The 16,903-nt window shown below is 38.0% G+C and overlaps 1 protein-coding gene across 4 annotated transcripts in view; it reads left to right on the plus strand.

The window, feature by feature from the left end:
* The window catches only part of LOC139962176 (prestin-like), a 25,615-nt gene continuing 8,712 nt past the window's right edge, over nucleotides 1-16,903 (plus strand). For 3 of the 4 annotated variants that reach the window (XM_071962148.1, XM_071962150.1, XM_071962151.1), the window contains exons 1-11: nucleotides 1-193; nucleotides 7,517-7,794; nucleotides 8,680-8,790; nucleotides 10,202-10,413; nucleotides 10,981-11,145; nucleotides 12,638-12,790; nucleotides 13,252-13,334; nucleotides 14,626-14,773; nucleotides 15,343-15,456; nucleotides 16,034-16,111; nucleotides 16,758-16,853. In XM_071962148.1, coding sequence (XP_071818249.1) covers nucleotides 7,533-7,794; nucleotides 8,680-8,790; nucleotides 10,202-10,413; nucleotides 10,981-11,145; nucleotides 12,638-12,790; nucleotides 13,252-13,334; nucleotides 14,626-14,773; nucleotides 15,343-15,456; nucleotides 16,034-16,111; nucleotides 16,758-16,853 — 1,422 coding nt within the window. In that variant the 5' untranslated portion in view covers nucleotides 1-193; nucleotides 7,517-7,532. Of the gene's footprint in view, nucleotides 194-6,898; nucleotides 7,227-7,516; nucleotides 7,795-8,679; nucleotides 8,791-10,201; nucleotides 10,414-10,980; nucleotides 11,146-12,637; nucleotides 12,791-13,251; nucleotides 13,335-14,625; nucleotides 14,774-15,342; nucleotides 15,457-16,033; nucleotides 16,112-16,757; nucleotides 16,854-16,903 lie in introns of those variants that run through there. The other variant, XM_071962149.1, reaches the window with a different exon arrangement.

Raw genomic sequence — 16,903 nt, forward strand, 5'->3', positions numbered from 1 at the left:
GAACATTAACGCAATAGTCTATATTGAGTGGCACTATAATTGTGTAAATGCTTTGGCCAGAAGCCATCTGAACAACACTTCCGGGTTTGCAGTAGCAGTGGGCCCGCCACTGCTCGTTCGGATAGAGAATATACGCGGGCCACCGACAGCAATAATAGTTGGCAGAAGGCAGCAGTGATCCCGAAGGTCGTTGGTAATGAGTTCACTCGTTTATTGCATTTGTAGGCTATGTACTACTATAGGTTACTGTAGGCTCAGGCCTATTCTTAAGTTATACTGTAGCATATTGTGAGGTTAATGCAAGGTCAACCTTGGCAACAGGTTCATCGAAATGCCCCAGAATTAAACAGAAATGCAATGCACGCACATTTCATATTATGGACGATCGTTTGAACCCTCTTTACCAGCTTGACAAAAAATGAGAGGAGCATCATTCTTCCTTCTGTGAATTGACATTTCAAATGATATTTAGTTTGGTTTTAGGCCTAGGCCTATACCGTAACTTTGCATGTCCCCTAAATTCCCATAGTGTGCTTGCTATACAGATGTAGCTGTAGATTGATACAGTAGTTTTCATGTTCATAATTCAGATTGTAAACACCTTTTGGTTCAACTCCATTAATGGTCGCCACTTCTTTGTTGTTAAACGTATACAAACTAGGTGTTCAGTATGTGTGTACGAATTCTATTTCGTATGAAATCACTAGAAATGACATATTTAGTGTGCAATCGTACGAACTAACACAATTACACAGATAAACATGCTTTCTAATTTGTCCACTGTGAGATAATAGGTTGTGTTCATATGAAACAGTAGAAAATGAACTGCACACACTGCACACCTAGTTCGCAATGGTACGTCTATTCACAGTGACACGGCGACCACTAATTGATCCCACCTTTTCAATTGCAAGTTTAATGTACAAAGCTTTAACAGAAACAGCAACAATTGATACAGTGAAGCAGGAAATATCAATTCCATGTTTGGAGACACTTTCATTGATTATCCACCATTTTTAGCAGATTTATACAGTTAATTTTGAACAATTCAAGATGTAGTTAGGGAACGTTTCTGTGCTTTGAGCAGTTTGACTGTCAACCTTTACAAGTATAACTCAGACCTGTCAACCTGTTTGACCCCAAAATAGGGAGAATTAAATTTTTCAGGGCCAAAAAACCGGGAGAATAAGGGAAAAATAGGGAGGTTGGTAATTTTCAACTGAAATTATATAAATACTCCTAAATAAATAGTCTACAGTACCGCTCATGTATAACTGGACATGTGTACGCGCACAGGATTGTATAAAGATGTATAAACAAGTACAATCGCGTATAAAATCGTTGACAAACAAATTGCCGCGTAGACACCTCGTATAATCCCTGTAAGAGTTTATACGCAGGTTATGCTATTGTGCTCAATGAATAGGGATTTAAGTCGCCGAAAGAATTAGTGAGATGTTTGAAACAGCCGTTTCTTAAATCGTAGTTTAAGAAGTGATATTCACCTGGCATCGAAGAGGACGCAGGTAAAGTGTGTGCCAGCATAGAACTTAACTGTTTTTTGTCGTATACAAGTAGCCTACATGCAAACTGCACACATTCGGTACGCCGCATATACAAACAAGTGACAACTTGTGTTTATTAAACTTGTGCACCATGGCATATGCACAGTGCACGCCGTACTACTGTACTGTATTCAGGACTTGACCAAGGCCAACGTACAATAACGACATTGGGCGAAGTCTGAGAACTGACAAAGCAGCCTGATATTGGTTGAGAGTCCCGCACAGCACTGTGTCAGTCGTAACGTGTTTATAAACAGTCAATCTATTTTTAGATTACACTTATTACGCCATAGGACTAACTGTTGGCTATTTTCAGAAATTTCGCAAGTGATGAAACATTAAAAAACCGGGAGAATAGAATATGAAACCGCGAGGCCGAGAGATTCGGGTAAAAACCGGGAGTCTCCCGGTAAAACCGGGAGAGTTGACAGGTCTGATAACTCTTTCTATTTCTGGTGGAATCTGGTCAAACCATCGATGAAATCACATAGCCTCAGGATAAAGCTAAACCACTGAAAAATCAGCAAGATCGTAATCACCGCTATTCTTTAAAAGAACATAGTGCCCATACTGTTGTTAATCATAGAACTTCAGGTGCTTCCGACGTTGGCCACACAATAATATATCTTTATGGAAGAAAAGGTTTGAAGCTGGCTTCGCCTATATCCTAATGGGAGCCTAACCCAACCGCAGAAATTTTGAGCTGAAAGTTTACAGTAAATCTACCAGTCGTACTTCAAAGATGGGCAATTCCGTAAAGTCGGACGTACATTTCGGACAGTTTGTTGATCCATATCTCAATGGCTATATATAGGAGATAACTTTTCATTTGGGTTTTATGGAACATCTACCTTGTACTATTCTTGTATGGAGTTTCATTCCTTGTCCATCTAAATAAACTACAAAAATACTCAAAAAACCTCCCTGTGACGGACGTACCCAGAGAAAGTGACTTTTTCAGATCGTAATTTTCTTTTGAAAATTTCTGTGAATTGGGATGGGATGCAATTTAAAACTACTATACATGTTATGAAGAAGACTCTTAACTACACATATCAGTAAACAAGCAGTTGAAACCTTTATCACTTCCCTGCAATATATTCAAAAATTCCTCTGTGACGGACGTACAAATTTTTGTGACGGACGTACACGTGTGAAATTATATAGTAAATGTACGTCCGTCACAAACAAAAGTGCTACTTGGTATCCCTAAAATTTTAATTTGTGACAGAGCTTCACCCAGAGTTTCCATTGTTGACAGATGTACACAATAATGCAGCTCATTAACTTGTGGCTAATGGAACAACTTAGGTAAAAGTAATAGTGAAAAGAAGGTTTACCCTCTCACAAAATTTCTATTCTATTGGAAATCTATATTTCCCTTTAAATTTTATGCAAATCATCAATGGTAAACTCATTTAAAATTGTGTGTGCATCATTTCAAACAATACAGATGTTAGACCCCTAGGGAGTTGAAGTTCTCTAGTGGGTCAGAGTAATGGGTCTCTATTAACATTAAGATGGTACAGTATGAGCACCAAACCATATTTCTTTCACTTTTCTTCACACCCTGTTTATTTACTTGACAATTTTTTTTTATTAAAATACATGTACTGCAAGCTTCTGTATGGATGATATACTGTAACAGCACATTTCAGCAAACAAGAAATTCAGAACTTCAGATGTGTGATACATTGTGTTGTATTGCTTCAGGAGCTCTTAGGCTGTGTTCACATTGGATACCCTGTTCTTAGTCCTGTGTTGACAATTTAACCACAAATATGTTTCCAAAATCTCCTATAGTGTTCACACTTGAACTCATGCTCCAGCTCTGATTTCCCACTCTGAGTCAATGAAGAGGAAGTTACAATATTTGTATGGTGACTCTCACAAAAGTGCAAATGCACAAAGTGTATGGCAAATTTCTAATAAAGATGAGTGTCACTAACTTCTGCATGCAATGTATATATAATGATTCAAGATAGAGGTGAAAGTGGGAGAAAGAAGTCAGTGTTATAACACTGTTATAACAAGACTGAAGTGAAGTCAGTGTTATAACCAGGGTGTGCATACTACAAATAGCTATTCAGCAGTATTGCTGAATAGCTATGAGAGCATTTACTGGCAATAGTTCTTAACATTCTCATGTCAACATACAGAGATACAGCAGCACACCCTTGGTTAGTATAGCAACTATGAAACATTTATAAAGGTAATACACACAAACACTGTGAAGTTAAGGAAGAACCATCTGGTAACTATGTCCACCAACATAAAACTATGAGCAAATGTGGTTCAAAATTAACTTTTTTTCCACATAATGATACCTGAAACCCAACACAAACAGTAATGAACCTAAAGCAAATGTAGAACAAATTACATCAAAACAATAACATGCATACTACAGCACTTAACAAATACTAACAATTGCAATAACAGTTCTTGATGACTCTCAGACAATCTTCCTTCTAAAACTGATTTACAGTATTTACTCAAATCTAGTTGAACACAGTGTAATATGTATACAGTATGTTGGATATCGAAAGGAAACCTCATGGTCAGAGGGAAGGATAAATGGCAGAACTGCAAGAAACAATGTTGTACACAAACAAATAGTTTGTAGCTAATAGTTCCATATATGTCCATGGTTAGTTTGCCTAATAGTGAGTGGAACAGGCATGGTGTTATGTAGTTTGTTTGCCTTGATCTTCGGTCACCTTGGTCCCCGAGTGTTCACACTCTGGAACTGATATCCCCCAGAACAGGGGACCAACATGTCACGGTCTGACCCTGAGAAGGATAGTATTTACACTAGGATGTTGATCTCGAGCAGGGGCCATATGATTTGGTCGGATCCCCTCTGTGTGTTTTCTAATGTGAACAAAAGGCTTTTAGATGAAATTTTAAATATCAATGTAGACAATAGCATACTGAACATGTGGTTCAATACCATGCCATTTCTTTGATATCTTGCCAAGTGCTAACCAATAACACAAATATACATGCTAGTTGACACTGAAGTATGCAATGTTTGCATACCACTACATTTATGCTAATGAAGCAACCACAAAACTACCTAATATCTGTGTTAATGACTTAATGGGTTTGATTATTAAATTCAGAGGTAATGTAGTGATAAACATGTTAAAATACATTGTTTATCTAAACAAAAATAATGTGACGGACGTACGCGTGACGGACGTACGTGACGGACGTACGAAAATACGTACGTCTGTCACAGCATTTTCTGAAAAAATAAAATCCTAGGGATTAAATGCACATTATGTAGTTATTGAGTGTTCAAAATGTGCATTGAATTGTAGATGTCTTGAAATCTGGGTACTTCCTTCTGTATGAAATTTGAAAATATGTGATTTTTCTGTGACGGACGTACACATGACAATTTACATTTGTAAAAAAAGTTATTCTCAGAAAACTGAAAATCCCTGCAACTTTATCTGTTTGTCAACTGAATCTATATATTATATCACTTCAGCAAATCTAAGAATATTTATTCTACTGAAGATACACAGGCAAAAATAGGCATTTTGTTTTGGGGTGATTTTTATTAAGCAAATTTGAAATTTTTTCGGTTGACTAATACACACCTTATTCTGCCTGGAAACAATGTGTTCTGTGAAAATTAGCTAAATATTATGAAACTTCAGAGTTTTAGCTTTCATCTGATACCCTACATGTAATGATTCAACGTTTTTTAAGTTTTGGTGAAAAGGTTTACTAGTTTACGGAACTGCCCAGATGCTAAATGCAGGGCAATGCGGCCATTAGAGTTCTGTATCATATGTTTAGGGGATGAGAGTTCGAAAGAAATGATGAATAATTCTGTAGTTTATTGTTATCACATGCTTTGGAAACGGTGTTAATTGTACCATTCTCAGACTATATCAACATCAATGTTGGTTGACCAGTTTTACTATAAATGTAAAAACTGCCAAATCAGTTAGTGTCGAAATGGGCTTCTAACATTTTTATATCTTAACAACATCTTATCTCAGCCAACAATTAACCAATGAGACATCTCAATGTTCATTACATGATAAATTGATCTGGCGGATATTGTGAATAGACATGGCTGTGATAATACTTTAAATCTGGTCACAAAGTGTTACTGATGACATACTTTATTACACACTATCCATGCCAGCTTCAAACCTATTGTGGTTTTCACACAAAAGAAATCAAATGATGACATAAGCAGTAAAAATAGTAAAAAATATCACTACTATCATACATGTAACTTCTTTTTTGTCCCCAATTATTCTTTTTAGAACTTTTCTTTAAATAAAACACAAAATGATAGTACTTGAACTCAGGTCAGGGCAGGTCACTTTAGGTCAAGTGAGGTACAGTAACTTCAGGTCATTCAAATGAATTGTTGGACCCTTCTATCTGTTCTGAAGAATTCATGCACAGGACAGATTCAAGGAGAAATAATCCCTTGGGTTCTGCAGTGACCTCATGGTAGAGACTAATATTCTACACCGTATGTGAAATAACTAGTCAAAACTATACCTTTCCCTGAATTTCCAGGAATTTTCTAATCCTTTTTTTCACACCTACTGTGTCGGCTGCCATTATGTAACGAGGGCGCTTCAAATATGACATCAGCGAGCCACATTGTAAGTTAAACATTTCCCCTCTCAGCACATATATGAATTGTACACTTTCTCTCGGAGATTGTTCGGAACTTGGTGCAACATTCCAAAGTGCCGAGCATTTGGTTGAGTAAACAGGAGAAGGGGTGGAAGGAGCAGGGAAGGGAAACAATATTATGTTATTCCTGAAGGGAAAAGGTTACCAGTTGAAAGACAACCGGCACCAAAGCACCAGGCTTGCTCCTCTGTCACAGAACTGTTACTAGTGATGCCAGTACTAACATCATAGTAAAGTTCTGCCAGTGATGGCCACAGATGCGATATACTGTATTTAGCAAGCTCCATGTCTCGTTGTCTCAGTTCCTCCACTATGTATTGAGGCTCGATTTGATAGCAATCAAGTCTAGATGCATCCATGTTATCTTTTTTACCAAAATTCCTGAGCCCGGAAAGGTGTTTGGGAAGAAAAATTTGACTAGACATTGCTTCAGTTATTGTGCACAGCGCGTAGGAATTGTTAGTTCAATGTGCCTAAGTGCGATACGTGGCTCGCTTATGTCACAAAACAAGCAGGAACTGTCTGAATTCAAACAAAATGGCGAATGCCATGGGTGACAATTAAATCAATTTTTATGGTTGAAAGAAATATTTTCACGTATTCATGTTGCTTCTGTTGAAAAGAGTGTACTGCTAAACGGTATTCTTTAAGCAGAAAAAGCTATGGTATATTTCTCCTTTGAGTTCCACAAAAATACATTCATGTCTCTACAAGGTCAACTATCAAAAGCCTGGAGAGCTCTTTCGTCCCCCCTTTACTTTTCGATAATATGCAGATTGAACACTGATGTTTCATGGTTGAATGGACTTAGAATAATACATATAATCTTTGTTGTCTACTTTGTAAAGTAGGCGAATACTTGAGTTGTAGTTGGTTTATAAGGTAAATACAGAAGTACCGGTAAGGTTGCAAAATTGAGTTGCTGACATATCAAAGTCTTACAGAGGTAAAAGGAATAGGCTGCAGTTTAGTTGCATGCAGGTTAATGTAAGTAAACCAGATTTTTCGTTCCTTTTGTAAAAGCAGAACAAATGTAGTCTGAGTGAACATTCACTACAATTAAACAGTATTTGAAGTTGTAGAGTTCATCATTATATTGTACCTGATCTGTGAAACAAGTGTATATTTGGCAAGATCTGATATCTTGCAAAGATTTGTATTTACTCCTTGCTTCTTTTTCTTTAATGAGGTTTTCATGCAAAGTTCTCTTGCCTCTTCGTACCTCATCAAAATTTGCTATAATCTATCTCAGTCAGTACATCATTTCTCTCTTACAGAAGCATCGTGGAGACGATGAAAACTGTCCAAATTAATAGACCTGTATATAATGATCAAACGATCCAGACATTCGTGAAGCCGAACAATGATCTGAGGCTGAGATGGCAATACCGCATGAAGCACAAATGGTCACGTTACTGCAAGAAGTGGTCATGGACAGATCAACTGAGGAAGTGGTTCCCCATAGCAACCTGGCTGCTGCAATTTGACTATCGACGTCATTTCTTGACTGAAGTTTTAGCCGGAGTGACCATAGCATTTATTAACATACCACAGGGTAAGCAACGGTGGTGGTTGCAAATATGAAATTTAGACATAAATCATCGGAACTTTTGTTCAAGTTTTGCAAGCTTTCCAAATTACGTTAAAAGTATTAAAATTAATGCTCTGCTTTTTGCAGGCCGTGGAATAGGCTTCTGTTTCCCTCCATGTGCTGTTTTTACCGGAAGCCAAAATTTTTCTTCGTTAATTCCTCTGAGTCATGATTTTTGACAATGGTCTCTTTAGATTTGACGTATATATGTGAGACGAAAGAAGTTAGGAACACAAGCTTAAGCCTCTACATTGGGGATACTTTCCTTGAAATTTATAACTTTAGTTTCTGCCCAAAACTTTCATAAAATCAACCTGTGCAGGAATGGAAGATGTTGATAACACTGTAAGCCTTTCAGAGACAATGTACCTGTGTATTGTGGGGCTCATTGCTGGCAGCCTCTGCCACTTATGCACATTTCTACAGTCCTTGGTGCTTGCTCACTGAATAGGGAAGGCAAACACCTTCCTGGTGAAACCGTAACTCAGGATTTTGACATTATAACCCCTTACTCCCTAGAAGATGTTTAATACCGCATAAAGCTACCACTTTGCTTGTGGTCAGGATAGAATATACACTGTAGGGAGTATACTTGTGAAGAATTATTTTATGGAAACCTTCAAAATAGAAATTGCTGTATTTAATGTATGTATTCATGTAGTCTACCATGTAGAAATACTGTATGTATTCATGTAGTCTATCATGTAGAAATACTGTATGTATTCATGCAGTCTATCATGTAGAAATACTGTATGTATTCATGCAGTCTATCATACATAAGTACTGTATGTATTCATATAGTCTATCATCAATGCTTCTTTACAGTACTTCTCTCCTGTCTCATTTCAGGAATGGCCTTTGCTACCCTGATACATCTACCAGCGTATTATGGTCTCTATGTGGCTTTTTTCCCGGTCATTATATATATACTCATGGGAAGTTGTCATCATCAATCATGGGGTAAGCAAGTTTGCTTTCCTAAAGGAGATGTCTTTGTGTGAGAGAGAGACAGAGATAGGGAGAGAGAGAGAGTGAAAGGAGTGGAGAGTAAATATGTTTTTTTCTTTTTATATGAACATTCAACCAGTAACCACTTGAGTAGGTCTTGAATTTGAAGACCTTGTGTTGATTTACCTTTCAATATAAAAAGACAACATTGGAAAACTTGAAATGTACATAGTCCAGGAGGAAAAAAGGAAACATTTGAGTCAGCTGGGTAATGCTGTTCTGGTAATTCACCTTATAAAATATACCAAAGCACTGGAATGCTCCATGAAGGCTTCACAAATACGATGATATCGGCTCCATAGTGGAGGCTTAAATGTTAACGTTAGCCGGTTGTTTTATAAATTCGAATTTAACTCAGTCGAAATGTGTTCTTTTTCTTCCTCGTGTAAACAATGTAGACCATCTTGGGATAACATTCAACACCGAAAATTTCCATGAAAAATTTGGAACACTTTGTATTAAAACATGTCATTTTGAGGCCTTCAAAGAGTTACGCTTCCCCATAGAGTTTTTGGGGTTGCCCTGAGGAAGTGACCTTATGGTCTCAGATGTGTTAGACTATGTATTCCAGCCACTTTAATTGATGGGCATTATCTGTTTAAAGGGTGTGAAGACTCGCGCAAAAAGAAACATCTAATGCCGGTAATCTGACCTAGTTTCGAATGAGGTGTAACAGAAGTGTTAGACGTTGCCATCGAACCCATAAAATACACACACAGCTTGCTACCGTTGGTAATTAGACGCTAGTGTACAGTCAGTACATACAGCTGCGGTCAGTACCCACAGCACAGTGTACAAACGATACAGCAATCGACATCTCAGGTCCAGCTAAAGATAACAAGGTATCACGTTTCATTACTGTCTGCATTTTGTAGCGACACGAACCAAACGTCACTTGCAAGCAACAGAAAGTTAACTTTTTCAGATGGCCGCACACGGTTTGGGGCGAGTCTTCAATGCCTTTAAAGTGTCATTTCTCAAATAGTAAAAGTGGTACAGAACCACAACCCTGGAACTGGTAGCAGTGGGTTATTTTTTTAACAGTATATGCAGAGTCATCCTTTAATGTGTAAGCCGTCAATATACGTACCGCCCACAGATCAGTGCTTATCCTCTTCTTTTCAGCAAATTGGTTTTTTTCGATTCATATTGTTATATCATATCATATCCTTTGATCTACAGAGAACATTTGCAAACATTAGGAAATACTTTTACATGCATGAAAAACAAGTAAGAGAAGAACAATAGTAATACGGATTAGCTCGAGCCAGTCAACCAAATAAATAGTTACAAGTATTGAAAATGCAGTTTCTTGCCAAATTTACTGTGTTAACTGTTCTCAGATATTCTGCTTTATTCAAAGGTGGGTTTGGTGTCACTGCCATAATGACTGGTGATGTGGTAGTAAAATTGGTTAATAGTAATCTGCTAGAAGATACCACTGATAAAGAGTGCTTGATGACAACATCCATGACGACCACATCTACCATGACGACGACATCTTCACCAGAGCCTATTGGTCCATATCCTGTAGATGTAGCCATAACGATAGCTCTGATGGCCGGCATTATACAGGTTTGGTCTTCATAACCTGTAACTTTTTCATTTGGAAAAGTTAAAACATATTCATCAATTGAGCTTATAATTGCAATTATAATTTCTTATGAAAGGGAATTCATGGTATGGAATATCAATGGCTAAACTGCTGACCATTTAGAAATAAAGAGAGAGAAGTGAACTGATGATGATATGTAGTAAAACCGTGCATATACCTGAAAGGTCTCATGAGCATGCTGGATCTCCAGGTTGTGAAATGCAGCCATTCGTAGTTTTATAAACTAACTGCACAAAAATGGGATTCTACAGCCAGACCCAAACGCAACAACGGGCGCTGTCGTACTGGTCTTATTCTAGTTAATTTCATCCATAAGTTTTGTACTAGATGTAGCCATTTGCATTACATATGAAATTCCCTTCACTAGATGCCCTAAAACGTCTAAGAATCTTACAGAAAAAGTTCATCATTTAGTGAACGACCATTTTCATTCGAAATGATTACGTAGGCAGAATTCCTATCATTTCTTATCCTCATAATGAGAATGTCATCGGTTTTAACGTATTTTACAATCGTTTCTTTGATAGTGCGTTATGGGTTTCCTGAATATGGGCTTTGTGTCTGTGTACCTGTCGAAGTCCTTCATTCAGGCTCTCACAACAGGAGCTGCGTTTCAAGTAGCCACCAGTCAAGTCACAAGGCTTTTAGGTGTTACCTTCACAAGACCTTCCGAACCCTTGGCATTCTTTGAGGTAACATCTGTGTAAGCGAACTACCTGGTCGCGGTTATTAGGCATTGACCAAGTATGTCAGGGGATCTGTCTTGGTGGTCAGGGAATCTGTCTTGGTGGTCATGCAGGGATTGGTCTCTTTGGTCAGGTAGTGGTTTTGACTTGTGAAAAGTGGTTATGGGTTGTCAAGGATAAACCAGACACGTCAGGAATGTTAAGAATGACCATATTGGTCCAGGAGTAGTTTGAACTGTCAGGTATTGACCTGGATCTCCAGGGATTTATCTAGGTGGTCAGGTACTGGTCTAGATTTTTAGCAATTGATCTGTGTTGTCACAGAATATTCTAGATTGTTGAGAAAGATCTGGGTGGACAAGGAGTGGTGTGAACGGTCAGCCGTTGACCTTGAACTGCAGGAATCGATCTAGGGAGGCCAGGAAATGGTCTAGATTGTTAGCAATTGATCTGTCTTGTCACAAACTAATCTAGTTTGTTGAGCAAGATCTGGGTGGTCAAGGAGTAGATTGAACAGGCAGGGATTGACCTGGATCTATAGGCATTCTATCTTGGAGGTCAGCAACTGGTCTAGATTATCAGCATTTGACCAGGATTGTCAGGGATGGTTCTAAAAATCAGAGTAAGGCATATTTGTTTTGACGAGAACCTTGATTGCAGCTCTGCTGTAATTTTCTTACATTAAAGCAGCATTTTGCGTCCTTTTCTATGATTTTTCTCAACCTCACTGACTCCACTATGCCATAAAGACATACATAACTAGCTTATCTATTTAAATCTTACTTCAAATGGTGGCATAAAAGTCGAAAAATTGCCACTTTCAACTTTGTTTTTCTCCAAGATATTTTCCGTTGGGATCCCAATAAACCTCGTCCATAATATGAATATTTAAACACTACGAACTTCATTGACCAATAGGCCTACGTAATACAACACCATGCTTGATTTGTGAACAGTCTATATGGCAGTTGTACCAGGGAGTTCCATAAAAACTCCCTGGTTGTACCAACGCAAAGTCTTGAATCTATTTTTAGCAACGGCTCATAACTAAACCTGCATCTCTGATTGGTTGAATTCAAACTAGTGGGTTTGGGGGAACTGTATGCGATTAATTTTAACGGTGGAATTTGTCGTGGACACTTTTCTCATTATCTGCAAATATCCTTAATTACTCGTCAATTAACGTTGTTGGCAGGGAAGAACTTGGCTAATATCTTAGTTTGCTGTTTTGTGAGTGATATGTGTAAAAAACTTGATGGACATGTCAATAAAGTAGACAACGGCGACCAAACGCAAAATGCTGCTTTAAGCTGCTTTATGTATATAATCCTTCAGTATAAATACTGTATGTACTTTGCTGTGATGTTGAAGGGTTACCAGCCACAGAGCTTTATTCTTATCCAACTGTCCTTCTTCATGATGCATATGTCAAACATGCCAAAGGTATCAGTCTACGACTAAACTTCCTGCGTTTTCTTTTTGTGGTTGTTCTCGTCAGTCCTGGATTGGTATCTTTAAATCGCTGCCAGACATCAACTGGGCCACCGTGATCTTATCCATCGTGGGACTCGTCCTCCTGGTAACGATGACACTAGTGAACAGGAAATGGAAGAGGCAGTTGCCTGTACCAATACCAATGGATATGATAGTGGTAAGTTTATAAAACATCTAGATGTTGACATGGCTGAAATCTAGGGTACTAGAAGTAAACAAGCACTTAAAGAAGGTACATGTTGGAATAAGAGAGGAAAAAAAAAGGTGAACTGGTCTTGTAATGTTTCTAGCAGGGGTGTGGAATTTTTTTTTTGATAATTAATCGAATGCCAAATAATTACTTCTGTGCTTGAGTATTAAGGAAAGATGGAAACGTTTGACTGGCAGTGGGGAAGGGGTTAAGGTGAGTCTAGGTTTTGTTAATATCTTTGATTGGTTATCTTGTAGAGGAAGGATGAGGAGGGAGTTTGAGGGGTCGACTAAGATATGGATGGGGGTGGGGGGGGTCATTTTGTGATGAATTTCATAAAAACATACCAAAGTTATATAATTTTGTAGATGATATGTCGTTGCTAAGGCACCCACTTGAATTCAGCCGTTTACTTTGTCTCGTTACAGGTGATTGTACTTACTCTGATTTCCCACTTTCTGGAGGTCGATGATAATTATTGTGTTGCTGTTGTTGGCAAAGTAGAAACAGGGTAAGCTTATATTTGACCAGACATGATGCAGTTTCCTCTTCCCAACAAACACCCCTCCCTTAGCCTTTGCCCTCCCTAGTATTCTGTCTTCTTCATTTGCTCTGGTGACTGGTCGTTGCATGTAGCCACTGTCGTCCAGTAGCACTCATCTGCGTTTACCAAGCTCAGAACATTTTAGGATGAAACCGCCCAACCGTGTATAAACCATGTAGCTGTTCCGATGAAATTATCTGGGTGACCGTGATCTTGTTTGATGGTTACAAATTTTATGCGTGATGTATGCTTGAAACGAAATTCTTAAATCAAGTGGCGAGATTAGTCGGACTACAAGAAAAAAATGCAGCACTGTTTGGTTTGTATGAATGATAGTGTCACAGGAATTGCCATAAAATTTGAAAATGTTGGTTTACATTGCACGCAGAGTATAAACACTTGGACTGTAATTGGCCAGTCTTTTGTTCCATGCGTTGAGTGTGATGTACAGAGTCACATATGACGCCTTTGTTTGAAAAAAAATTTGGTAGAAGGATGGCATACGGTAAACTTTGCGTTGCTAAGGGAACAAAAGTTCTTTTAACGGTCAAAGGAGATGATGCTATCTTTGATTTTGCTCTATGGTTAGTTTGACCATTCAAACTGCATGACGTTGATGCTACACTGTACACCACCCATCAGTCTTTATGATCAGAAATCACTAAAAGTGAATTGATAAAGTTTCAATATTCAACGTGAAACTCACTCTACATTAAAAGATCAAGTGGAAAGTACACTTTTTAGTATAATTTAAAACTTGTTCCACATCAGAAGATCAGGTGGAAAGTAAACTATTTAGTTTAATTTAAAACTCACTCCACATTAGAAGATCAGATGGGAAGTACAGTACTTAGTATAATATAAAACTCACTCCACATTAGAAGATCAGATGAAAAGTACAGTATTTAGTATAATTTAAAACTCACTCGACATTAGAAGATCAGGTGGGAAGTACACTTTTTAGTATAATTTAAAACTCACTCCACATTAGAAGATCAGATGGGAAGTACAGTATTTAGTATAATTTAAAACTCACTCCACATTAGAAGATCAGGTGGGAAGTACAGTGTTTAGTATAATATAAAACTCACTCCACATGAGAAGATCAGGTGGGAAGTACAGTACTTAGTATAATTTAAAACTCACTCCACATTAGAAGATCAGGTGGGAAGTACAGTATTTAGTATAATATAAAACTCACTCTGCACTAAGTTTACTTTGTGTTATTCATTTCAAATGTTTTCCTCCTGCCTCTCAGGATACCACATTTAAGGCTTCCATCACCGAGTTTGTTTCCAGATTTGTTAGCTAACTCTTTTGCTGTTGCCCTGGTAACCTTTGCCGTGGACATCAGCCTTGGGAAGACCATTGCAGAGAGACACGACTACAAAATAGATGAGAACCAGGTACATATAGTGCTCAAAGGAAGGAGAGGTGACATCTGTGGGAAGGGCCAGAGGAGGAAGGGGGGAGGGAGGAGGGTGGGTTGTTAGGGGTCAACCCAATTTAGAGTCCACACTTTCTTGGATGCATTCAGCAAGGGGATTTTGACGGGTCCAAACAATGCCCCATGCTTTGTGCATTGCATATGTTGAACCCTATTATATATGATACTCTGGTATATTTAAGATCTTCTACAAAGGGCTCCACCCCCATCCTATTAATTCCCCCCCCCCCCCGATCCCACACCCCCATGCTCCTGAAACATGGTCAAATTTGGTGTGCGACACAGAACTGTTTCACTGCGTTTGTTTGTTCACATGTACTATTATCCTTGAGGTTCTGCGAGCAGATTAAACCTGTAAGCTGCATCGTTTCTTCCTTCTATAGTTCTTCATAATGGTAGCATTGGGTCACGTATCAATAAGCTCTCTGTAACCATGGTGTTGACTGTGGAGCACAGAGAAAGTCTGGAGCAGGTTACTTTACACCTTGTGAATACCTTTAACAATTTTCTCTGTTATTTCCCCCGCAGGAGCTGCTAGCATCAGGGTTTGCAAACAGTATCTCCTCCTTTTTCCTTTGCTACGTCTCGGGGCCGTCTCTTTCAAGAATATGGATCTTAGAAAAGGCCGGAGGAAGATCCCAGGTAGAACAAGTCACAACTTTGACACAAAATTGGTATACATTGTCATAACTTGGAGCAGCTTGGAGCAGAAGTTTGGCCATGTTTTAATGTACATTGGTCTTGTTGTGTGTAAACAACCTATAGCTATGATATTTAAGCTACAATTTTCACCTTTGGTTTTTGTTGATAACAGTTTAGTTATTAAGATGTTCATGATATAACATGTCTGTGGCTCACGGCCTGTTTTAAGAATTCATAAGTGGGGGTGCCGGGAGTGGGGGATGGAACTCAAAAAAAGGGATCTTCACCCACTTTTGTTAAGTTGGAGGATACAGAATGTTTAGTCAATAATATTTTTTAGTCAAGAAGTTTAACCATTGGTATCAAAATTTGACAGGAGAGAAAATAGTTGAAATCAGAAGATAGTAAAAGTTGAAATTTTGATTAAAAAATAGAAATTAAGAAATTACATAACCATAAGGATTTCCAATGTGGTAATTGTTGTGTAGGTATCTAGATGTGTACTGGCATTTTTTTTCTGATGAAATATATTAGCTATTCTAATATGTTATTTTTTTTAAAATTTTCCCTTTTACAGATCACCAGCGCTATCAACTGCGTGGTAGTCCTGATAATGATATTGGCATTGGGTCGGTATTTTGAGCCACTACCTAAGGTTAGAGTGAACATGTTTGTATGTATGTATCAACGTAGTATTAATGACTTACTTTAATAACAATGGCATTACACTGAGGATCGGTCTTATTATTTTTCACAATTGCTTGACGAAGTAAGTATTTAACATATTGAATGTAGGTTGTGCTGTCATAGGTTAGTTGTTTTGAAGATAACATGTCTTCAACACTCCCTTCAAGTTCGGTTGACGATTTCTGTAGTCTGTGTTATAGATGTTTATACCTTTTATGTTTTTTGGATAAAATCTCCAGAGAATTGACTCATTGAACCAAAGTAGTTACATCTTGTAATGTACTTTAAATATTAGTTCCTTTTGGTTTGTGTGTGTTGGGTGGGGTTGGGGGAAGGTTGATATGGGGATGGGATGGGGTGGATATGGGTGGGGTGGGGGTAGAACAATGTTTCAACTGTTTTTAGTACAGAGTATGAGTACATATAGTCTTCGTCAAGTTTCCTTTCCTACCTTCCCTGTTAGTTTTTTTTGGATATATATATATATATATATACATTCGTATATATTCCTGTTTGTGAGATATAAATTGCAGACCTCGGTTAAATATAATATTATAGTAAATACATGAAACGAAAAGTTCATCAATTGTTTGAATCTCTTTAACCTTCAACAGGCAGCACTGGCCGTGGTGCTCATATTTTCTCTAAAGGAGATGTTCTATCAGCTCAGACACCTACCATCCCTCTATCAGAAATCCCGTTGGGACTTTGTGAGTATCTTATCGCTCTGGTTCAAATCGTTCAAATCATGAAGTGAACT

The sequence above is a fragment of the Apostichopus japonicus genome, chromosome 20, assembly GCF_037975245.1.
Source record: "Apostichopus japonicus isolate 1M-3 chromosome 20, ASM3797524v1, whole genome shotgun sequence".
Taxonomy (NCBI): Eukaryota; Metazoa; Echinodermata; class Holothuroidea; order Aspidochirotida; family Stichopodidae; genus Apostichopus; species Apostichopus japonicus.